We start from the raw sequence: 23,237 nt of genomic DNA, 5'->3' as shown, positions 1-23,237 counted from the left end.
GGTTGTCCTGGAACTCTCTCTGAGGACGGGGCTGGCCTCAAACTCAAGAAATCCGCCTACCAAGTGCAGGAATTAAAGGCGTGTACTACCACCCCGCGACCTTTCTTAAAGCAAACTTGGCTGAGGCCAGTGGCAGAGCCCTTCTTCAGCATGTGCAAGCCCCTGGGTCACCATCCCAAACACACACGCGCGCGCACACAAATCAATAACTATATACGGATAATCTTTTTAAGCATTTGAATTTATAAACTTGTTATTTAACTAACTTCTGTTGAACCGGGCAGCTGAGCTTCGGTGTCCTGAGACCTTTGGGCAAAGGGAGGAGAGCCCACAGCTGCAAACCTGGCACCGAGTGGAGCCACTGGAGACTCGGCAAGCATTTTTGAAAGCAGTTAGGAAAGAATGGAAGAAGCGAAAACAGACACCACCTCGTGGTCCAGAGAGGCCCGGGAGAGGACACAGGGTGAAGCGGGAAGCCTGGCTTTCTAGAACCCCAGCCTCTGGAGGTGCAGGAGCCCGCAGGCTCCGCCCCCGCGAAGCCCCGCCCCCCGCCAGCCTCCTCTCCACCTTAGCTTTCGGCTGCTCCTCCCACGCCGGAACTTACAGGACAGCCTAGCGGCCCAATGAGCTGCCGGACAAGCCGAGGGCGCCCGGAGAGCCAATCCCCGAGCGGCGCGCGTTGTAAAGGCGGGCCGGCGTGACAGACAGCGGAGGAGGCGCCAGGCTGGTTGCTAGCCGCCGCCACTCGCCCCTGCGGACGCCTCTTTATTGTCACCCACGGCCGAGGCCAGCCCCGTGGGGCCCCGGGTTGCTCTGCAGTCGTACCCGCCAGGCCGAGCCCACGAGCCCTGCGCCCCAGGCCGGGCCCGCGCAGGTGAGGGGCATCGCGCGGTGAGAGATCGGGCCCTGCAGCGAGGATGGCCTGTGCGCAGTACCCCTCTCCCCGGGAGATCGTCATGGGGTTCATTCAGGCGGCCCGCAACTCCTGCCTCAAACCCCGAGAGGCCTGGGAGATGCGGGTTGCCTGCGGAGGAGCGCAGCACTGGACTGCTCAAGGGCCCTGCTCGGGGGTCAGCTGCCCCCCGAGGGCCTGGGAGCAGGCTCCTGCCCCCCTGGGTCCTGCGGGCTTGCGGCACGGTTTTGTCCAGGGTGAGGTTGGCCTCCCCAGCCTCCCCTTAATCTGGCTTTGCGGTTTCCAGGGAGAGGCTATGTTTACCGCCCGGAACCTCACTGGCTGCACGAGGGGTTGGGAAAGCCATGTCCATCAGCTCAGGAGCCAGCCAGAGTCCACCCGGGTGTGACCAGTGCCAAGAAGGGGAAGGTGTTAGGTTTCACCCACACAACCAGAAATGTGTAACTGAGGATGCTGGCCAGATTGATGGCAGGACAGCCTCAGAGTAGGGACACTGCCCCGCGCCACACACACCAGAATGTCAGGACCAAGGCAGCATCGTTTTGGACCATAGTGAGTGTATGCTCTTGACCCTTGGGCTCTGCAAGTGTCCAATCACTTAGCATGTGCCCCGTGTCCCTATCTCTCACCTGAGAACTCACCACTTCAGTGCGCCCCACATGCCAGGGGCTGAGCCCACCCGATCCCTGCCCTTTCAAGGGTGTCCTAGAGAGCAAAGTCTGATAGAAGGAAACCCCATGGGCAGTGTGGAGGCAGGGGGATTGCAGGTGCAGAGGTGTATTGGGATGCACTACCTAGTTTTGGGGAGCGGGTGCAGAGGACAGGGTCAGAGCTGGACATGCCAGGTGCTCAGATTTATTCTGCTGTCTTGAGAATCCGTTTCCCCTAGGGTGTGGAATAAGCTAGACACAGTTCAGGACAATGCCACTGACTGATGTGAGATTGAGCCCTGGCCAGCTAGGGCTGCTTGACTTGTGCAAGGCAAGGACCCAGTGGCTGGATCAGAGATGTCGTGTGGAAGAGACCAGAGACCACAGAACACCCATGAGCCCTGTTCTGTGGTGGGGTAGGCATGGCAGGACCAGGCAGGATTATATATAGTGTAGGCGTCAGATCCTCTGGTCCTGGAGTTACCAGGTTTAATGAATTAGGAGGTTGTAAAATAGGAACAGGGACTATCTTTTGTTAAAAAATATGAATATGCAGGTATAATTGCCATATTTTAAAATGCATGTTTGGTTGTATCCCTCTAGAAGAGCGGCAGGCACTCACCAGGTCGCGTCTCTAAGCCCCACCCCCATTGTTTTTAGACAAGGTCTTATGTAGCCCAGGCTAGCTTTGAATTGAATTTACTATATATCTGAGAATCGTCTTGAATTTCTGGTCCTCCTCCCCCACCTCTGAGCACCAGTATTACATACATATCCCATCATACCTGGCTCTACACCATGCTGGAGATTAGCCTAAGCCACATCCCTGGCCCCTACGGTGATGTCTCTTTGTTTCTCTCTCAGGGCCAGCTGGTCCACCATGAAAGGTTCACGGACCATTAGTGCTCCCCCCGAAGGCAGCCCAGAAGGTATGGACTTGAGTCTGGTTGGGCTCCCTCCGCCCGTGTCCCAGCGGCCCAGCAGTGCCTCTGCTACCAAGTCTATCGTCCGATCCGTGTCTGTGGTCACGGGCAGTGAGCCGAGGAAAAGAGCATTGGTGAGTGTGGGAGCCAGGCCCTTTTGGGGTGGCATCTGGTCTCTGGTTCCTCACCAGAGCATCTGTGTCATATCCATGGTCATCCTGTGGACAGGGAGGACTGGCCCACACAAGCCTAGCGAGCTGCCCTGGGGCAGACCCTCATCCTCATCCTCTGTCATCGGATCCTGCCTTTGCTACTCTACTGCCTTTAGGTTCTCTGAGTCGGGGGACCACTGGGAGGGTGACAGATGGGCAGGAACTGGGGCTCTGGGGACAGCTACCTTTCCTTCCCCTGTTCCTGTGGGACATGGGTCAGGGTGTCACTCAGAGATCCATAAGGTGACCATGAGTGGCCAAGCTGGACTCCTGCCACCTAAAGCTGCTGTCTGATAAGCATTCTAGCCAGGCCAAGTCCTTTGGGGACCAGGTCTGTGCCTGAGTCTGGCCTGAACTTCTAGAACAGGGAGGAGCCTGGGCCTGGCCTGGATGCTGCCTCCATCTGTGACTCTACCTGAGAAGAGGTCCTTGCTGAAGGTGAAGGGCTGGTTGACAGTCTGAGCTTCCTTCCTAGATAAAAGGCTCACCTCCCCCAACTTCCTGAAAGAACCTTCCCTGTGTCAGGTGGGGTAGGCCTACATTGCTCAGGCTGAGTTCTGGGATAGGGAGAGCCATCCCGTAGAGGACCTTTGGTTTGGACAGGTTCCTGCAGTGGAGGAGGGACCTGAGGCGTCAAGTCAGTCAGTAGGCATTTCAGGTGTGTAGCTCATGACCTTGTTTATCTAACGTACACTTCTTCTCCACTTTGGTGAGCACAAGGCTCACCTCTTTCCTTGGTGTGAAGAACATAAACCTGCCATCAGGAAAATGGAAAAGAAAGGGGGGCATCCCTGAACCAGCTGCTGTGGTGCTGATGCTGCCTGTTGATATATTCAGCAATTCCGTATTATAAACAGTAGGTCAGGCCAGGCAGTGGTGGCAGGCCAGCACTTGGGAGGCAGAGGCAGGTGGATGGATCTCTGTGAGTTCAAGGCCAGCCTGGTCTATGGAACGAGTTCCAGGACAGCCTGGGCTACACAGAGAAACCCTGTCTTAGAAAACCAGGGGGGAGAAACAAAAGGGTCGGTCAGAGGTGCTGCTGTTTAAAGTGCAGAGGGCCAGAGAAGGGAGAGGTCAGCCTGCTGCTAGGGTCCCGTAGTCGCCCTGGCCTGCAGACGGCGCATGCTCCGCTGTGCTTTCTTTCGCTCCCTGTCCCTGCAATGCAGCTTTTCCACCTCTTGAGAGCGCTAAGCGAACCGCTGATGACAGCAGAGGCGCACAGCACACAGGTCCTAGTCGGGCCCTGTGCTTCTTCTTGGGCCCTCCCTGCTGCAGGGGCGAAGGGCTCTCAGAGGCTGGGGCCCAGCGTCACACACCCACTGATCGCTGGGCCTCACACTGCTTACTGCCCATCCTGTCCTGTGACCTTCTCCACCTTCAGAGACTCCCAGCTGGTTTGGAACCCAGAGCTTTCTTTTGTTCCCCAGTGATTTCTCTAAGGCTTGGTCTGGCTGAGCATCCTGGCAAGTGTCTAAGGTCTTCTCTACTAACTAGACTCTTTTTTTCCCTTCTATAGGAGGCCACGGGGCCTGGGGGCTCTCGGGCTATCAACAATCTTCGAAGATCTAACAGCACCACGCAGGTCAACCAGTCATGGACCGGCTCCCCCAGGTAATCTATTGCGACTCCGGGTCACCCACAACCTCCAGTTACCCCTCTTCTTCCTCCAGCTCTACCGGCCATGGTCTCTGCTGGGCAGTGGGGTCTAGTGACCTTCACACTGTTTGGCCTTGGTGGCCCACGCTGTTCTTTTGAGCTAGGAGGGTTGGGGGCAGCTAAGAGCATTCATCCTCTTCTGCTGCATCTGTGCTGAACATCAGATCCTGGGCCCTCTGGGTTGGTCCCGCCTGCTCCTCCATCTCTTCTCTGTCCTACCTTCTCAATAGAACTCGGTGAGTTTGGTTATGCAAGTGAGGTTGCTTGTGGGTCTTTATCTCCACATCTTTCAGCGGTAGCCTCTCTTGGCCTTTGGATGTCAAATCCACTGTTAATAGGAGGCATCAATATTGGAACATTTCTGAACCTTCCATCGGACCCCGTGCCTGTTTTCAACCAGCGAGGCTGTCTTGGAACGTCAGTGCTGGGAAGGCCAGCAGAGAGCCAGCAGTGGCCAGTGCTACTGAGCTGAGAGGGTCCAGCAAGGCCCTCGTGCATGAACCGTTCCCAAGCAGTGTGAGACTCAGTGAGACTCAATCGTATGCTCGTAGGTTCTGAGCCAACAGAGATGAGCCCCCCCCCCCCCCCCCCCCCCCCCCCCCCCCCCCCCCCCCCCCCCCCCCGCCCCCCCCCCCCCCCCCCCCCCCGCCGCGGGGACAACAGATGCAGGCGTCCTCAACACCTCAGTGTCCACCAGGCAGCAACCTCGGGGGCCAGGGTGGACGTAGCAGAGAATAGTCTGGGACTGTTGCTGGTACAGTGTGCCACAGTGTGCCATACTCAGGATGTCCACTCTGCCGGATTGCCGGTGGCTGAAAACACAGGATCTACTGAGGGTGTCGGGTGGGCACACGCGACAATGCCAGACGCGGGATGCATACATGCACATGTCTGTGGCATGTGGGTTGGTGGATTATGCTTCGTGTGTGGCGTGAGCATTCATAGTTTGTGGTGTGTTTGCGTGGTGTGGGTGGAGTTATGAATGTGCAGCTGCGTGGTGTTAGTAGTGGGCTCGTTGCGTGTAGTGTGCGTGCGTGTCTGCCCGTGTGTGTGTGTCTGCCTGCATGTGTGTGTGTGTGGTGAGTGTGGTTGCGTCTGTCTGTGTACATGCATGCATGTGTGTGTTCTGTGGTTATATTTATTAAATGACATCCAGGAAACCCTTTGCGGACATACCTGCCCTTCTCGAGCTGGTGGAGAGCAGGCCTGGTTGTGTGAGCAGTTGAATGTCTGGCTTTGTTTCTTTCCTGTTGGTTCTTAAAATACCCTGACGAAAGCCATTAAAGAAGAAAGTGTTCATTCTGGCTCACAGTGCAGTGGTCCAGTCCATCACTACAGCGGAGCCTGAAGCAGTTGGTCACGTCACCTTTGCAACTGTAGGAGGGTAACGGATGCCTGCTTCTCAGCCCCTTCTCCACGCGTGTAGTTCAGGATCCCAGTCACAGAGCAGTGCTACCCACATTGGGAAGGAGGTGTGGGCCTGTCTCCCTCCCTCCCATTAATGGATCACAGATAATCTCACACGGTCAGGCTCACAGGCCCGGTTTCCAGGTGACTGTGAATTTTGTCAGGCTGATGACAAACCCTAGCACAGCTCCACCCCCCAGTGGCGTGACAGCCAAACACATCACTTAAGCCACGGTCTCTCTCCTGATCCTCGTAGGTTCCTGACCGTGTCCTCATATAAAATGCTTTCAGTCCAACTTTATTTATTTATTTAGTTTTTTGAGACAGGATTTCCCAGTAATTATGGAACCAGTCCTGGAACTTGCTCTGTAGATCAGGCTATCCTTGAACTCACAGAGATCCGCTTACCTCTACCTCCTAAGTACTGGGATTAAAGGCGTGTGCCATCACTGCCTGGATTCAGTTCAATTTTAAAAGTCGCTCTAAGTTTAACTGTGAGCTCCTGTAAAATAAAAAAAAAAAAGTTATATATATCTAATACGTGAGAGCACAGAGTAAGATTCCAATTCCAGGGCTGGAGAGATGGCTCAGAGGTTAAGAGCACTGGCTGCTCTTCCCGAGATCCTGAGTTCAATTCCTGGCAACCACATGGTGGTTCACAGCCATTTATAAAGTGATCTGGTGCCCTCTTCTGGTGGACAGGCACAGATGCAGACAGAACATTGTATACACAATAAATAAATAAATAAATAAATAAATAAATAAATAAAAATAAATAAATCTTTTTTTTAAAAAAATCCCTATTCCAAAATGGAAGTGCACAGCAAGAAACAGTCACAGCAGTGCAAACCACAACCCAGCAGGGCAGATAGCAAGTCTTGCAGCCATATCTGGAATTGGGGGCTCATAGTGTATTCAATTGGACTTCAAAAGGCTTGGTTCCCAGACACACATTCTGGGTCCACACTGCAACCTAGTCTTCACCATGATGTCCTCATACGTAGCTGGCTCAAGTGCCGCATGCACCCTCACTTCACACAGCCTCCTTGACCGTTGTGACTCTTGCGTTCCGCATGCTATAATACTGACACCATGCGGCCAGCACCAAGTTCTGCCAACTCCAGGTGTATCTGGATTTCATAGGGCCTCAGCAGCCAAATGCAGAAAAATGCCTCCCTAGCCGGTTGTTTGGGGCAGGGCATCCCTGAGACTCTTCTGCAGGCCTCCCCCCCCCCAGTTTTCAATGTAAATCTGATTAAAAGTCTCAGCTATGCGGTCATGAAATTTCTCTAGTCTGTTGTTTTTGAATTGAGCCTCGCCTAAGATTTCAGGACTCGGGCAAAATGTAGCCATCTCTGTCGCTACAGTGTAACACAGATAGCCTCTGTTTGACACAAGGTCCTTGTTTCCATTTGAAGCCCCTGGAGCTGTCTTTACTGTTGCTATCTACATCTGCATTTTGGGTCAGCTGAGAGCATCCTAACAGCCCCAAATCCAAATGTTCCCACACCGGTTCCCAAGACCAGCATGGCTCCGTTCACCACAGAACAGCCCCCCTCTTTTGTACCCATTCTCTGTGTTCCTAATGTGCCGCTTGGCTGTCACCAGACAGTGGGGGCTTGGGATGGCAACTTGGTGGGCTGTGGCCGACAAGAGGTGAGGAAGAGGATGCTGAACCGGAAGTGTGACCTTTAGGAAGTGGGTCCGCCTGGTGGGAGTATGTCAGAAAGGCTGGGCCTGCTGACCCACAAGTGGGGACCGAATGCATGAGGGACATTTCCGATTCAGACCACAGTGCTCTGCCTCCGTAGTGCCATGGCTTCTGGAGAGCCCCATGTCTTATTCCTTGCCCTTCGTGTCTAACTGTGCCGGCCCCATTCTGTCTCCTGTCCTCTGTACCCATGCTTATTAAATAGAGAAGAGCCTTGCTTGTTTCCACTCCCGTGTCCCCTCTGATCCATCTTCCACCAGCCCAAGTGTTCATGAGAGTCCGAATCTTTCTTACTAGATGGTCTAGGGCCTAACATCGCTGCTGTTGTGTGCTGGGTCTTCTTCACCTGAGTCTGATGGGCTTCAGGGTTGATTCTGTGCCCAGCAGCCTTGCTGGATGTCAGCACTGCACTGTGTCTAGTCTCCTCCACTGTTTGTGACTCAGGACAAGTTGTCCCTCCCCTGTTACCTCCCTGCCTTGTGTGTTCATGCAGAGTGAGTCCACCCCTCTCCACAGGGAAGTGGATTTTGTGGTACCACCTTCTATAGCCTGGAAACATGGCTGGTGATGCCAATACCATGTCTCGGTCTTTGTCAGGGGCGCTGCGTGACGTCTGTAACAGTCCGTCAGTGTGGCGGTCTTGGCAGGGGTATGTCTGGGCTGAGAAGAGACAGGCCACAGCCAAGGGGCCTTCTGGGAACTGACTGCCATCCCTCACTTTACCCTATAGAGTGTGGACGTGACAGCCTAGAGCTGGGGGTGTGGACGTGCAGCCTAGAGCTGGGAGTGTGAACGTGACGGCCTAGAGCTGGGGGTGTGAACGTGACAGCCTAGAGCTGGGGGTGTGGACGTGACAGCCTAGAGCTGGGGGTGTGGACGTGACAGCCTAGAGCTGGGGGTGTGGACGTGACAGCCTAGAGCTGGGGGTGTGGACGTGCAGCCTAGAGCTGGGAGTGTGAACGTGACGGCCTAGAGCTGGGGGTGTGGACGTGACAGCCTAGAGCTGGGGGTGCCACCTTTGCTGCTTTTTGCCTGTCCACTTTGTCGGGATGTAGCTCTTGTGCCGCACAGCTCACCTTTCGAGGGCACCTCACAGGTGTGCTAATTTGTTGGTGCTGGGGATGGAACCCAGGGCCATGCAGGCACCAGGCAAACGCTCTGCTACTGAGCCAGACTCTGGTTTCAGTGTCCTGTCGAGAGAGCTCATTACTCCAGGTCTGCTAAGGCCGTGTGTGTTCTCCAGCTCCTGCCAGCCACAGTCTGCATCCTGTCCCTGGGACGTTCTCATAACCAGAGTCAGACGCAGCGTAGCCTCTGGTGTCTGGCCCTTCCCTGAGTGTCGTGCTTTCCAGGCTCGAGGCGATAGCGCCCGTGCTTCGCCTAAGCATGGCTGCAGCGTGCCTCCCTGTGCACAGCCTGGACTTTCCATCAGGTTCATTTATATGAGTATATGTGCTCACGTTTGTGCCTGCTGCCCACAGAGGCCAGAATAAGGTGTCCGACTCTCTGGAAATGGAGTTACAAAGGGTTGTGAGCCTCTGTGTCGGTGCTGGGAACCAAACCTCCTCGGTCCTGTCCAAGAGCAGCAAGTGCTCTTAGCCTCTGAGCCAACTCTCCAGCCCCTAAGAAACAGCTCATAAACCGGCCTTGAGACCAGACTCCTGTCCTGAAGCCATGCCCTCCTACTTTCTGTAAGACGCAGGCCTGTCTTCCTTCCTGGCATCTCTGATGGCTGACTGTGTGTGCTGACCTCTCTTTTGACACAGGCCAGCAGAGCCCAGCGACTTCCTGATGCTCTTTGAGGGTGGTACCAGTGGAAGAAGGAGGGTGGCCAGTCTCAGCAAGGCACCCAGTGAGAAGGGAGCCTCGTGGAATGTCCTGGTAAGGGTTGATTGTGGCAGCCGTGAGTCCTGGTATTCTCGCCAGGACCACCATCCGGTTCCTTCCACACTCTTCCCGCCTCTGCAAAGAAAGGGGCAGCAGCCGCAGAGAGAGTGTGTCTCGGGCTTGGTGAGCTTTGATCCCGACACTGGGCTTCGCAGCTAAGGGCCCTCTGTTGGTATTGGGCTGTGTCCCCAGTGTCCCAGGCTGAGAAGTGTCTGTGTGGTCCACAGGATGACCAGCCCAGGGGCTTTGCTTTGCCAGCCAATGACCAGAGTCCCAGTACCCTTGACTCTGCCTTGGGCCCACGGAAGAAGGAATGTACCCTGGCTCCCAGCTTCACCGTTAACAACAGGTATCATTCCACCGGGCACTCCTGGTCCGGGAGCTCTGTCGTTCCTGTCCTTTATGTGGCTGGATCAAGCTACTTGGTGATGACTGGGGGAATCAGTGACTGAGTGGCGGAGGGGCTCTCAGGTGGTATCCTGCACAGAAGGGACCTTCGGGAATGCCCCTCTTCCTTCCTTCTAGAGGCCAGAGTCACCCAGCTGTGCTTTCCAGAAATTTCAGGTCTAGAAGGCTCCCTCAGGGCCTGCTGTACCTGACTTGGAGGCTGCATCAGGTTTGGGGAGGTGGGCCTGTGTCACCTCGGGGCTCCCAACCTGCCTGCCAAGGAAGAGTGAGCCTGTATCAGAGCTGTGCTGTCTTGGGGTCAGGCCCAGCAGGGACATGACAGATCAAACCTGTCTGAGAGCAGCAGCCAAGATGGGAGGTCCTGGTAGACAGGAGAAGCCACCGGAGAAAACACAGGAGAAAACACACGCTAGGCCACCTACAAAGCAGTTGTGTGTCCCTTGACCTTGGGAGTCAGGGGACACCATCCCCCTCCTTTGGGTACAAGAAAGGGCTTTTCTAACCCAAAAAAGGCTTGGCCACTGGGGTGCAGGCCATGGGATCCTGGGGGTGCTTGATCATTGCCGCGGTACACACCAAGTTTCTCTATCCGCGTGTGCTGCAGACAAAGCCTGATCGTGTCCTCCCCCCATCTCTCCGGCAGGAGCAACAAAGGTGCCGTGGGCAACTGTGTCACAACCATGGTGCATAACCACTATGGCTCGTTGAAGAAGGTGTCACCCCCCAAGAGCTCCAACCAGACAGCCCCTTCCCTCAAGTAAGGCCTGCCTGCGTGCATGCAGGAAGCATGTGGGGTGGGCTGGGCCCCAGGTAGGGTGCGCAGCGTGAGCGCAGGGATACTGGCCTGTGACAGGGCTCTTGGCTCTCAGTGATGGTGCCGTTCCCTTCTGGGCTAAAGCAGCTCCCTAGGGAGAACAAGCGGCTGACTGGGGAAGCCAGGTCTCTGCTCAGGGTGGAGCCCTGGAAGGAAGCCCCTGCCCACACACAGAACCAGAAAGGGACCACAGTTTGGGGTAACCAAGCAGCAGAGAAGCCCTGTACCCTTGCCAGGGCTTTACTTAGAGTCAGTGACCCTCAGAGTTCTTGAATCTGTCTGGCTCTGGACACCTATATGGAGAACCTCTTGCTGTTTTAACATTTACTGGGGTGGCAGTCAGTGGGACTTGGGGATGCAGGGTGTTCTGGGCACCATGGCCTGTGGGTCTTCTCCAGTCTTGGAGCCATGGGATGATTCAGGGACCCTGCCCGGAGCGGGGGACAGAGTCAGGGTCCTTTCTCTCCCTTTCTGTCAGCAACCTCATCAAGGCTGCAGCCCGCGAGGGCAGCGAGGGCAGCGACTTTGGGAAGCCGCGGAAGAACTTCTCTGGCGCCAACCACTCCATCAGGGGCGCCACCGGCCTGCTGAGGCGGAAGGAGGTGACGGAGGAGGAAGCTGAGAGGTGACTTCTGGGTCGGGGGCAAGGGGCAAGGGTTTGGTACCTATGATTCCGGTGATCAGTGTTTCCACTTGATGGTTTTTAGACAACAGGGATGGGAAGGCCACACTTGCTGAGACTCCATGTGTATAAAAGGCAAAGACAAGATGGTTATGTAGCAGGGAGTGGGGGCTGCGGTTGCCTGGGACTTGGCAGGAACCAGGATACCACAGGGATTGTTCTTAGGGTGATGGGAATGTTCTAGAATTGGATTGTGCTGATGGCTGCACAACCCTGTAAATTTGCTGTAAAGAGCATTGAATTGTACGCCACAAACGGGAGGGTTTTATAGTGTGGTAATTGCACCTCGGTAGAACTGGTAATTAAAAACACATTTAGCAGAAAGAAGATAAAAGAAGGAGCAGAACAAAAACACCTGCCTGTGGGGCTGTCCTTGGTGCCCCCTGGGGCTACAGGGGTGGGCACAGGCGGAGAGGTCTGGTAGCTCCCTGCCAGGCCCCCTTAGTGGGTGAATAGCTGCACTGGAGCCTCCCAGGTGGTCTCGGGACTTCCACCCAGACCACCTACCTGGCCTGTGACTCAAGACTGAGTATAGGGGAGGGGTCCTGCGAGTAGACAATGGGGGGTGCCGTGGGCTCCCCAAAGCTCCATCTTGGTGTTCCTCTGTGGTTGTGCCTTGTTCCACAGCCAGCTCTGCTATTGCAGGCAGCCGAAAACACTTGGACCTCTGCTGGCATCTGTGGTAAATGGATCCGCTCCTGGCCCTCTGTCAGGATTGACGGGTTTTTGTTTAATCAGTTTTCTTCTAGTGCTGGGCTGAGACCCAGAGGCTTGCACGTGCTCAGCAGGAATACAACACTGAGCTCTGTTCCCAGCCCGTGGGGTTCAGTTGTAGGATGTACCCACTTGACAAGCATGTGTGGTGGTGCGTGCTCGCACTCCCAGCGTTTCGGTGGTAAAGGCAGGAGAATCGGGGGAGTTTGAGGCCATCCTCGGCAACTTGGTGAATTTGAGGCCACGTGGTAAAGGCAGGAGAATCGGGAGTTTGAGGCCATCCTCGGCTACATGGTGAATTTGAGGCCAGGTGGAATACATGAGACCATCTCAAAAAACAAATAAGAGACCGTGGGTGGCGCACACCTTTAATCCTGGCTCTTGGAGGCAGAGGAGGAGGATCTGCCAGTTCAAGGCCAGCCTGGGCTACATAGACCCTGCCTTAAAAAAAAAAAGAACAAATAAACAAACAGCACTAAAATAGATTATTTCATCTTCCCTCAGTTCCCTCAGCCCACCCACCCTTTGTTTGTTTGTTTGTTGTTTTTTTCTTTTTTGGATTTTTAGAGACAGGGTTTCTCTGTAGCTCTTTGGTTCCTGTCCTGGAACTAGCTCTTGTAGACCAGGCTGGCCTCGAACTCACAGAGATTCACCTGCCTCTGCCTCCCTCATGCTGGGATTAAAGGCGAGCACCACCACCGCCCGGCCCACCCACCCTTTGTATCTCCTGGTCCGCCCTGACCTCAGCAGCCACTGACCTGTTGTCATGTGCTCTGATGTTCTGGCCTCTCTGCGGCCCCAGGGTTTCTGTGCTTAACAGGACTCACAGGTGCTTGCCCTTGCTCCCGAGCAGTATCCTGTGGCCTGGAATCATCCCTGTTCACCCTGTGGTCAGCTCTCATTGGCCATTTTCCCTTTCTGATGATAAGCACAAAACCAGCCAGGCAGCTTAGCAGGAGGGTGGGTTTAGGTTTGAAAGGAGTCCAGAGGGGCTGGCCTTCCACATCCTAGCCTGGTGGGAAAGGACTGTGTGAGCCTCCGGTGTTTCTTTCCACATGGACTCTTGACTAACAGGTTCTTGTTCTAGGGCACAGGGATTTGGGGACCCCTTCTGATCCTGACTCTGGTTCTTTGGACAGGTTTATCCACCAGGTAAACCAGGCCGCAGTCACCATCCAACGCTGGTACCGCCGCCAGGTACAGAGGCACCGCGCAGGAGCAGCAAACCTTGAACACCTGCTGGCGTCCAAGCGAGAGGTCAGTGTGATTGTGTAAGCCAACCTAAGCTCACCCAGGGGCTGGGCATGGGTCCTCAGGGTCTCACAGCACACAGTGGAGTCGTTAAGACAGATCTGGGATTACCCTCAGGCACGTACCCCCTCTGTGGGCCTTGCTTGGTTCCTGAGGCTGCTGCTGGGGTTGATGTGTCAGGAGACCGGCTCCTGGCTGAGGGGTACAGCGCTGTCACCCCTGCTGTGCTTCCCTGCATCTCAGGGTGGGGCTCTCTGTTGAGCCAAGGTGGCAGGTCCAGTGTCCTAGGCTCTCATTTCTTCTCCACTAGTGAACCCTGCAGATTCCCATGACTCTCAGGGTCCTGTGGAGACCTCCCAGCTGGTTCCAGGGCTCTGTCATCCTCCAGTTCTGTAAAGTTCATGGCTTCGGCTTCCCTGGCAGGGGCAGAGGCAACGGCTGGGCAGCAGGAACCTTCTGGACATGCACCGGCAGGAGGAGGCTGCAAGGAAGAAGGCCAGGGAGGAAAAGGCTCGCCGGGCCAGGCAGGCAGCCATTCAGGTACCAGATACCCCAGGTAGCAGCCCACGGCCCATTCTGCGTGACACCGGTGCTTGGTAACACCGAGCCTCAGGGCAGGTGGGCTGCGGAGGGTAAGGGGTCATGCGGCTCTACTCTGACAGGAACTACAGCAGAAACGAGCCCAGAAGGCCAGCGAGGCTGAGCGCAGGCTGTCTAAGGACAGACCCGAGACCAGAGCGTTAGGACAGCCTCCACCCACCCAGGAGCCACCGCTGGCGCCAGGCAGTGGCACCCACCAGGCCCCCAAGGCCAACAATGCTCGTGAGTGGTTCTCAGTCTACCCGATTGTGGGAGAAACTGCGCACTCTGCTGGGCTTCGGGCCTCGTGTGGCCAGGCTTGTGACTCTCCCTGCAGAACTGGGATCTTGGCCTGCTCCCCGCCTGCTTCTGCCTGGGTCACTTGTGGCGCTGGACTGGAGAGTGCCCAGGCCTCGACAGATCATCCTGGCAGTGGGGCCTCTCACCTGAAGCCCGGCATTGTGGGATTGTGCCCGTTCCCCTCAACTTTGTACCCTGGAAGGCCGGGGGACCCCTCAGTGTCTCTGAGCTTATACCAGACTCCTTCCCGGGGCATCTCCATGTTTAGGCCCCAGGAGAGATGACACAGTGTTTGGTTTTACAGATGCCAGCATCTGCCCCACAGGCCCTGGAGACCCCTGCCCTCCTGTCTCTGAGTCATCCCCAGAGCCCCAGCAGCCTCCAGAGGACAAGCCACAGGTCTGGACATAGTGCCTTTTCCTTTCCCCTCTGATTTTGGCTTTGGGGCAATGTCCATGCCTGGGTGACCTAAGCTGCCGTTCCCCTGCCCTCTCTTCAGTTTTGGGGTTCCTTGTGTCCTGGAAGGGTGCCCAGAGGGCACCTGTTTGATGCCAGGTAGCAGCTTGGTGATCTCGCCGGGGTGAGGTCTCACAGAATTGCTCTGGAATCCTGCTAGGAGTTCACATTGCTGGGGAAGGATTCCTGTGTCCCTTCCCATCAAAGGGGAGCAAGGCCACAGGCTGCTCAGCGTGAGACTGGGCGGGGCCTTTCTCCCGATGTGTATCAGATGCTACATGGATGCGCTGACCACTGCCCCTCCGCACTGGGTGGGCCTTGTATGTGGGGCAGCTCTTGGTCTCCACCAGCCTTGCTGGTCTCCCTCCCTGCCTCTCTGCTATAGGATGTCCCGTCCCAGGATGGAGCCAGAGAGGACTTGGGAGCGCTGGGCACTTCCAGAAGCAAGGCCAGGGCCAGAGCTACCCTGGATGAACTGCTAGACACACTGAGGCTACTGGAGGAGGAGCCCGAACCACTGCCCCGCCCCAAGACCTATCACAAAGACAGATATGCCTGGACCCACGAGGCGAGTAGGCCCTTGGCGCTGACAACCATCTGCCTAGGTCGAGGGGTCCGGGAAGGCTGGTGCCACCATATCCCTGCTTTAGTCGAGGCCCTTACAAGGGCCAGGTGTGGCCTATTGACCTCTGCTCTCCCTTCCTGTCTGGTCCTTGAGGTTGAGACAACATGACCCACCTCACTGCCCACTGTTCCCGAGGGACCCCAGGTCCTCGGGCTTCCCTAAGAGCCTCCAATGCTGGGCCACCTGCAGGAAGATGACACCAACTCCCTGACAGCCGACAACCTGGAGAAATTTGGGAAACTGAGTGCACCCCCGGGCCCACCTGATGACGGGACTCTGCTCTCGGAGGCCAAGCTCCAGAGCATCATGAGCTTCCTGGAGGAGATGGAGAAGTCGGGGCAGGACCGGCCGGCGTCCCAGCGGGAGGTAGCCAGCCGCCAGTCCTGGGTGGTGCCCAGTGGGACATGATCACCTGCAAGGACCTTATGCAGCAGGCAGTCCCACTGCTGAGTTCTTGTCCCTCTCGGGGCTCCTGTCTAGACAGGGTTATCCTGTCCAGGTGGGTGGTCCTGACATCCTGGGCTCTGGTCTCCTGGGGCGAACTCCAGAGACCACGATAAGTGATGTCTTGTGGGGGCAGGAAAGTCAGGGGTGGACAGATGGCTCCTGTCTGGTGACTTGTGTTAGCGTCAAGGCTGCAGCCTCCCTCTGCACCGAGGAACAAGTACAGTTCCCAGGGTTGGCTTTGTCACCCACTGTCCCTTGACCGGATGCCCTGTGAAGCTGTTGTTCCCTCACAACCGGGTGGAGCTGTGACACAGTGACTCCCCGTGGAGGGTGGGCATCAAACGGGCGGTAGCTGCTAGGTGGCCTGCCTGAGGCTTGTCGTGTATTTAGGGCCTGGTGCTAGAGGCAGGCCCAAGGCCCCCGGCACTGGGGTCTGAGGGGAGCACATCCATGATGCGGCTGAAGCTGGAGATGGAGGAGAAGAAGCAGGCCATGGTTCTACTGCAGAGAGCTCTGGTGAGTCCGTCAGCCATCACCCCAGGGTGCTGGCTGGGCTGGGGGCTGCCAGCACCCTGCAGAAGAGGTCTGCGCCATCGTCACCCCCGAGGCTATGCCCCACGTGGTCTGGTGACCCCCTGCAGGAGCAGCAGCGTGACCTCACCATCCGACGTGTTAAGGAGACAGAGAAGGAGCTGAGCCGGCAGCTGCGGCAGCAGAAGGAGCACTATGAGGCCACCATCCAACGGCACTTGTCCTTCATCGACCAGGTGACCCAGCTCTGGGAGGCCATGTGGGGCGAGAGGTGTCACTGTCCCGAGACTGGAGCGTAATGCTGACCGCAGGACCGCTGTGGCCGAGGCCCCAGCGTGGTTCTCCAGCTGGCCTGTTAGAGGTGCCTTGGGGTGGCATCAAGAGCCTCACCCCACCCCCATCACAGCTGATCGAAGACAAGAAGATTCTGAGCGAGAAGTGCGAGGCGGTGGTGGCTGAGCTGAAGCAAGGGGACCAGCGGTGTCGGGAGCGTGTGGCCCAGATGCAGGAGCAGCACGAACTGGTGAGCCCCCCTGGCTGGTGCCAGGCACACGGCATCACGGCCTGAGGATGCAGGTCAGGATTGCCAGTGCCAGTTCCTTTGTTCTTGTTCCCCTCTTCTTGAGATTTTGTTCTTCTGTTCAGACAGGGTTTCTCTGTATTACAGCCCTGGCATCCTGGAACTCACTTTATAGAGCAGGCTGGCCTTGAGCTCACAGAGGTCCGCCTCCCTCTGCCTCCTGAGTTTGCAATTAAAGGCCTACGGCACCATACCTAGCTTTTTTTTTTCTTTCTTTCTTTCTCTTCCTCTTGAACTGTATCCAAGTTCAACAGGGACAGGTCCTAAGGTGTGGGCTGCCACATCCTGGGCCAGCATGCACGGCCCCCTGGCCCTTCTCACAGGAGTCCAAGCCTGGCCTGCTCCAGTCAAGTCCTGAGGAACAGAACCCACCCATCTTCGCAGTACCAGGCACCTCAGCTCCCACCTGATTGGCCAGCAGAAGCTGGTTAAAAGTCTGTCTTAGCCACCTGGCTGCACTTCTCCCCAGAGCATAGGCCCGGCATCCCCTGAAGGCCGGCTCTGTTAAAGAGACCCAGCATCCCTAGCCCGCAGCCAGGGTTGGAGACTGCAGCTCTCTGGCAATCCTGGGTCCTGTCGGCAGCAGCAGGAATGGAGTCATTGCTCCAGGCCGTCCCCGCAGCCCAAGGAACTCTCTCTCTGCCTTGGTCCTTGGCTTCCCTGTAGAAAAGAGCTTCGGTTTCCATCAGAGTCGGTCAGAGTCGGGGTTCATTAGAAGGCTTGTAGATCTTTTTTTTTTTTTAAATATTTTTTTATTTATTATGTATACAATGTTCTGTCTGTGTGTATGCCTGCTGGCCAGAAGAGGGCACCAGACCCCATTACAGATGGTTGTGAGCCACCATGTGGTTGCTGGGAATTGAACTCAGGACCTTTGGTAGAGCAGGCAATGCTCTTAACCTCTGAGCCATCTCTCCAGCCCAGGCTTGTAGATCTTAAGCCCAGAAGTTGATAGAGGTGCTTGGAAGACCTACAGGTATGAGCGGGGCTCCTGCAGGCAGAGCTGGGCTCTCTTCACAGTGAGTGACTGTAAGAGCCCGCCCGCAGCTTTCTGCATTACACCGTGAGAGTGTAATGTGCAAGGCTGAAGGAAGGGTCAAAGAATTTCTTAAGTGAGGTTGCAGGATGAATATATGAGGCTTAGATTTCGGGATGAGAGAGAGCTGCTAAAACAAGGTCATAATCATGTTTGCCTTTAGTCTCCTTGCTGTCTTTAATGCTTCTGTGGGCGGTGTCTTTAGGAAAGCTTGCTTCGTCCCTGTGGTTAGCGTCTGTCAGCAGGAAGGGCACAGCAGCTCCCAGACAGCTTTTCCTCTCTGTGTCCCTTCATTGCCTGTCGGTAAGGTCTCAGCTCCAGGGCGTGGTGGCATCCCTCTGGGGGATGAGACCTCTCCAAGCCAGTGGCTGTAACTGCCCTACCTGGGGAGAGGAAGGAGCTTGCAGAACACAGGCCCAGGAGAAGGCAAGGGAACGGGGCTCGGGATGCCCCCCTCATCTCTGCATCCCGATTTCCTGTGTTCTTTGCCCAGGAGATTAAGAAACTCAAAGAGCTCATGAGTGCCACTGAGAAGATCCGCCGTGAGAAGTGGATCAACGAGAAGACGAAAAAGATCAAAGAAATCACAGTCAGAGGTGGGGCCTTCACTCCTCATTCACTTTACAGAGAGAATGGTAACTCCTGTCCCATGTGTTGTGGTACCAAGCAGAGCTGTCCCTGGCTAAGGCTGCCGGTGGCAGGTAGATACAAACTCCATTCCACCTTGTGGAGGCTTGTGTGGGAACAGCAAGGTGGTCGTGTAGGTCACGGCAGACATTAGAGAAAACCACAGGAAAGAAGTGCCAGGGCCCCTCAAGCTGACAGAGTCGGGATGTGAAGAAACTATGGACTCTTAGGTGGTTTTAGGGAGCACTCTTAACCTGGCCTGACCAGGATCCTGGGCCCCGTGCCATTGGGAGACACACCAAGGGGCTGGGGAGCTGTGCATCCCGCAGGCTGGGAAAGCCACTGTGTTCAGGACACTACTGGAGCTAGGTTTCTGGGGTGCAGTCCCTGGCTCTTCTCTCCATAGTACCAAGCTTGCTATGCTTTGAAGCCATGGCTGGACAGGAGGGGCCTTGCAGTCCTGTCTCTGGTGCAACCTCCGTCTCTGCAGGTCTGGAGCCCGAGATCCAGAAACTCATTGCGAAGCACAAGCAGGAGGTGCGGAGGCTCCGGGGCCTGCACGAGGCTGAGCTGCTGCAGCGCGATGAGCAGGCCGCACAGCGCCACCTGCGCCAGGCAGAAGAGCTGCGGGAGCATCTGGAGCGGGAGAAGGAGGCCCTGGGCAAGCAGGAGCGGGAGCGCGCCCAGCAGCGGTAGGAGGGCACTGGAGGCCGAGGTCTCAGGGCAGCCCCCGGTTTCCCCCGCGCAGCAGCAGCCTGGGTAGAACGCATGCAGTCCACCTGCCAGGCCGATGCTGTGAGGTCCCCTCATGGGGTGACACGAGATTGCGGTTACAAAACTCAGATATAGCTGGACTTGCTGAGCCGAGCCCAGAGTGACGTGTGGGTGACGTGTGGGTGATGGGGAGGCTGCTCTGCTGCCTCCTTTCCTCAGCCCGAGGGTTCACCCCCTAAGGTGTGATCGGGCTGTGATGTCCAGCTTGGGCTTGGTGGCTGAGGGACCAGTGAGCAGTATACGACCCCTCCTCCACTGTCTGTGCCTCCAGCCTGGCTCCTCCCACGTGACCTACTGGCCCTCGAAACACGTCTGGCCGACCTGTGCTCTCCCACTTTCGGGAAGGACAAGGGTACCAGCCATGGCAGGGGCTTGCTCGGACCAAGTCTCTGGTTGGTCCCTGGCTCTCCTCCGAGAGTGGAACTAAGCAGGGCCAGGCCAGTGTGTGGACACAGCGAGCCACCGGCTGAGGCCTTTTCACAGCCTTGAATGAGACCGCAGCTGAAGGGGGCTGCAGAGGGTCCCTGGGAGCTGATGTGACTGACGCTGACTCCCATGGCCGCCCGCCCTGGGTGTAAGCATCCTCACCATCCTGCAGGTTTGAGCAGCACCTGGAGCAGGAGCATCGGGCCCTGGAGCAGCAGCGGCGGCGGCTCTACAACGAGGTGGCGGAGGAGAAGGAGCGCCTGGGCCAGCAGGCAGCCAGGTACCACTGCGGGCTGTTCTCACGGCCACCCCCGGCCTGCCCAACCCCTCTTACAATGGCCCGTTGTTCCCTGACGCACCGGCCTGCAGGCAGCGGGCAGAGCTGGAGGAGAGCAGCGCCACGCTGACACGAGCCCTGAGAGCCGAGTTCGAGAGGAGCCGGGAGGAGCAAGAGCAGAGGCACCAGGTTGGCGAGCTGGCCTCCAGTGGAGGACGGGTCCCTTCTGCCCGACCCCTCAGCAGGGTGGGCGGGGCCCTGGAGTGGCCCTCAGGCAGCTGACAGCCTGTCCCCTCCAGATGGAGCTGAAAGCCCTGAAGGACCAGCTGGAAGCCGAGAGACAGGCGTGGATGGCCAACTGCACCAAGAAGGAGGTAGGACCAGCCAGAGTGGGCTGCTGTTCAGGGCCCTCTGGACGCTGGCTTCTGGGGATCACTCCTAACTGCTTGGGGGGGCATGGTGGTTCATCCCCAGCTGTGCCATGCTGCCCGCTGTCTACAGGGATCCAGGGAGGTTAGAAGCAGAACAGGAAGAAATGGGACCTGAGAGGACGTGTCCCTCTCTCCAGGAGTCACCCCACCTGTGTGCCCTTAAGACCCTGTGCCTCTTGGCCACAGGGCAGGTTTGCCACCTTGGCTCGGCCTGTCTAGCAGGCAGTAGTAGTAGTTGTCTCGGACTCCAGTTACCTGAGAGAGAGGAACAGCCTCCTTAGCCAAGGCTATCCCATGCCTCTGTGCTCCCAGGAGGTCCTGAAGACATGACGCTGCCCTCTGGGGGTCTAGGCAGCCTGGAGTCCTTCACCCCTGACCTATGCGTGTATTTATTTCCCTGTGGCTCAAAGCAGGGACCATTCCCTAGAGCCCGCGAGGCTGTTCTGCCTCTGTCCTGGTGGCGGATTCTCCCACCGCTGTGTGTCCCGCAGGAAGCGTGGCTGCTGACCAGGGAGCGGGAGCTGAAGGAGGAGATCCGAAAAGGCCGAGACCAGGAGATCGAGCTGGTCATCCACCGGCTGGAGGCTGACATGACGCTGGCCAAGGAGGAGAGTGAGCGGGCCGCCGAGAGCCGGTGAGCTGCCTCCTGCCTTTTGATGGGGAGGGCCGGAGCTGTGCGGTGGGAGCTGCAGTTCATCCTCATACCGCCGCCTGCCTCCGCCTGCCAGTGTGAAGCGTGTGCGGGACAAGTATGAAGTGGAGCTCTCCGAGCTGGAGCAGTCCGAGCGGAGACTCCAGGAACGGTGCACGGAGCTGAAGGGGCGCCTTGGGGAGGCCGAAGGGGAGAAGGAGCGTCTGCAGTCCCTAGTGCGGCAGAAGGAGAAGGAGCTGGAAGACGTGCGGGCGGTGAGTAGCCTCAGGCCCCTTCTCCATGAGCCGTCCATCCCTGCAGCCCCCTCACAGCCTCCCCTGCCGCCCAGGTGAACACACAGATGTGCAGTGAACGGGCCAGCCTGGCCCAGGTGGTCCGGCAGGAGTTCACAGACCAGCTGGCAGCCTCCCAGGAGGAGAACCAGAGGCTGAGAGCGGAGCTTGCTGAGCTGCGTGCCCACCAGCAGATGGAGCTAGATGAGGTTCATCAGAGGTGGGTGGTCAGGACTTCAGGTAGGAGCACGGGGAGCAGTTACGGTGGGAGCAGTCACGCATCTTTCTACCTGAAGTCCTGACACTGTCTCCCGCATAACGTAGACATAGCCCGTGAGCTCACATGGCTTCCAGCTTCGTGCTCAGGAACGCTGGGTGTCCTCCGCCCGAGTGTCAGTTCGAGGGCCCTCATGTACATCTCCAGGGAGGTGGGCAGGGTCTTGGCTGGAGCACCCAGACTCTTAGTCCTTCTGAGGCTGCCTGCCTACGTGACCAACAGAGAGTAAGGCAGAGCCATGAGGTGGCTTCTCATCTGTCTTGGTCTGTGCGGCGCCATGCCCAACCCCCTCCAAGGGCCACTTTAGCATTGGTTCTCCTGGAGACAGTGGCCCAGGGCCGGCTGCTCAGGTCAGGGTCAGCAGGGCTGAGACCAAGCGGTAGGTAACAGCCCCCAGGCTGACCTGGGACTGCACATCATCACAGGGTGAAGATAGCTCTTGCGAGGAAGGAGGAGGCCGTGAACAGTCTCCGGAAGCAGCATGAGGTGGGTCCCTCCGTGGGTCTGTGGTGGTCTAGCCTGGGGTGGGGGCATCCAGGGCCTCACTCGACTGTGTCGCAGGCTGCTGTGAAGCGGGCGGACCACCTCGAGGAGCTGCTGGAGCAACATAGACAGCCATCCTTGAATGCTAAATGACATCACCCTGGATGGAAACCCAGACCTGAGCGGATGCTCAGCCCTGCAGCTGGTGTCCAGGGCTAAGGGTAGAACCGCGGCTGGCGTGAGAGGCCCCCCTCTCCCCATGGAACTCCGGTGCTCAGGATGCCACAGTCAGCGTCCTGCAGCTAGCTGTTTTATAGTAAAATAAGTTAGTTTTTTAGGTGTTTTTTTTTTTTTAATGTTTCGTGTCACCTGTTTGTCTTTTTCTACTGGGTTGGGTTCGGGGGGCAAGGAGCTGGAGACCCCAAAGAGCCCCCTTTCATGGCCATAGGACTAGCTCTGACTCTCGCCTCTCCCTGTCCCACCTGTCCAAGCTGGCAGGAAAGTGGCCTGCAGCCAGCCTCTCTGCTCTCAGTGCCAGTCCCCAGCAGGCAGTGGCCATGTGTTCCCCCCGTGACCTCTCCAGAGTGTAGTGGACTCACCTGGAAGGTGCTGTGTCTCTAGCCCAGTCCAGAAACCTCAGCTTTTGTTTTGTTAGGTTTTTGAGACAGGGTTTCTCTGTAATTTTGGAGCCTGTCCTGGAACTAGCTCTTGTAGACCAGGCTGGCCTCGAACTCACAGAGATCAGCCTGCCTCTGCCTTCGAGTGCTGGGATTAAAGGCGTGCATCACCACCGCCTGGCAGCTTCTTTTTTAAAAATATTTATTCATTTAAAAAGTTTACATGTGTGTGTGTGATTTACCTCCATGTATGTCTGTGTCCTACCAGTGTGTCTGATACCTGCAGAGACTAGAAGAAAGCATTAGGACCGCCTTGAACTGGAGTTACAGACAGTTGTGAGCCACCCATGAGGGTGTTGGGACCCCAGAACTTCTCAGTACCCTTTACCTTGCTTGGTGGGCTGTTGTTCCTTCCCAACCTAAGTGACCTGCCCACACAGTTGAGAAGACCTTAGCTCACACACGGGAGGCAGAATCCTAGAGCCTTGGCGTGGCCAGGGTCTTCTGAGCAGGCCTCACTGCACCAACGCCTTCCCAAACCTGCATGGCCCTGGGCCAGAGCCCTGGAAGGCCCTGTGGGGTGTAGAGTAGCTCCAGCTGGCTACCAATCCACTCCGCT

The 23,237-nt window shown here is 56.9% G+C and overlaps 1 protein-coding gene across 1 annotated transcript; it reads left to right on the top strand.

The window, feature by feature from the left end:
* The first annotated feature begins 709 nt into the window (after nt 1-709).
* Nucleotides 710-22,338, top strand: Cep131 (centrosomal protein 131). The gene is made up of 26 exons (XM_050140483.1): nt 710-874; nt 2,428-2,620; nt 4,215-4,309; nt 9,239-9,353; nt 9,587-9,708; nt 10,411-10,524; nt 11,060-11,206; nt 13,117-13,234; nt 13,652-13,768; nt 13,891-14,050; nt 14,412-14,506; nt 14,949-15,131; nt 15,378-15,554; nt 16,026-16,151; nt 16,277-16,402; nt 16,573-16,689; nt 18,276-18,378; nt 18,900-19,101; nt 19,782-19,889; nt 19,979-20,075; nt 20,186-20,260; nt 20,809-20,951; nt 21,046-21,223; nt 21,298-21,461; nt 21,944-22,004; nt 22,080-22,338. The coding sequence occupies exons 2-26, from the start codon at nt 2,444-2,446 to the stop codon at nt 22,152-22,154; spliced, it is 3,195 nt and encodes a 1,064-aa protein (XP_049996440.1). The 5' UTR covers nt 710-874; nt 2,428-2,443; the 3' UTR covers nt 22,155-22,338.
* Nucleotides 22,339-23,237: the final 899 nt, after the last annotated feature.

The sequence above is a fragment of the Alexandromys fortis genome, unplaced genomic scaffold (genome assembly GCF_014885135.2).
Source record: "Alexandromys fortis isolate MF-2015 unplaced genomic scaffold, M_Fortis_MF-2015_v1.1 scaffold_39, whole genome shotgun sequence".
In the NCBI taxonomy this organism is placed as follows: domain Eukaryota; kingdom Metazoa; phylum Chordata; class Mammalia; order Rodentia; family Cricetidae; genus Alexandromys; species Alexandromys fortis.
This window is presented reverse-complemented; position numbering and strand designations above follow the sequence as displayed.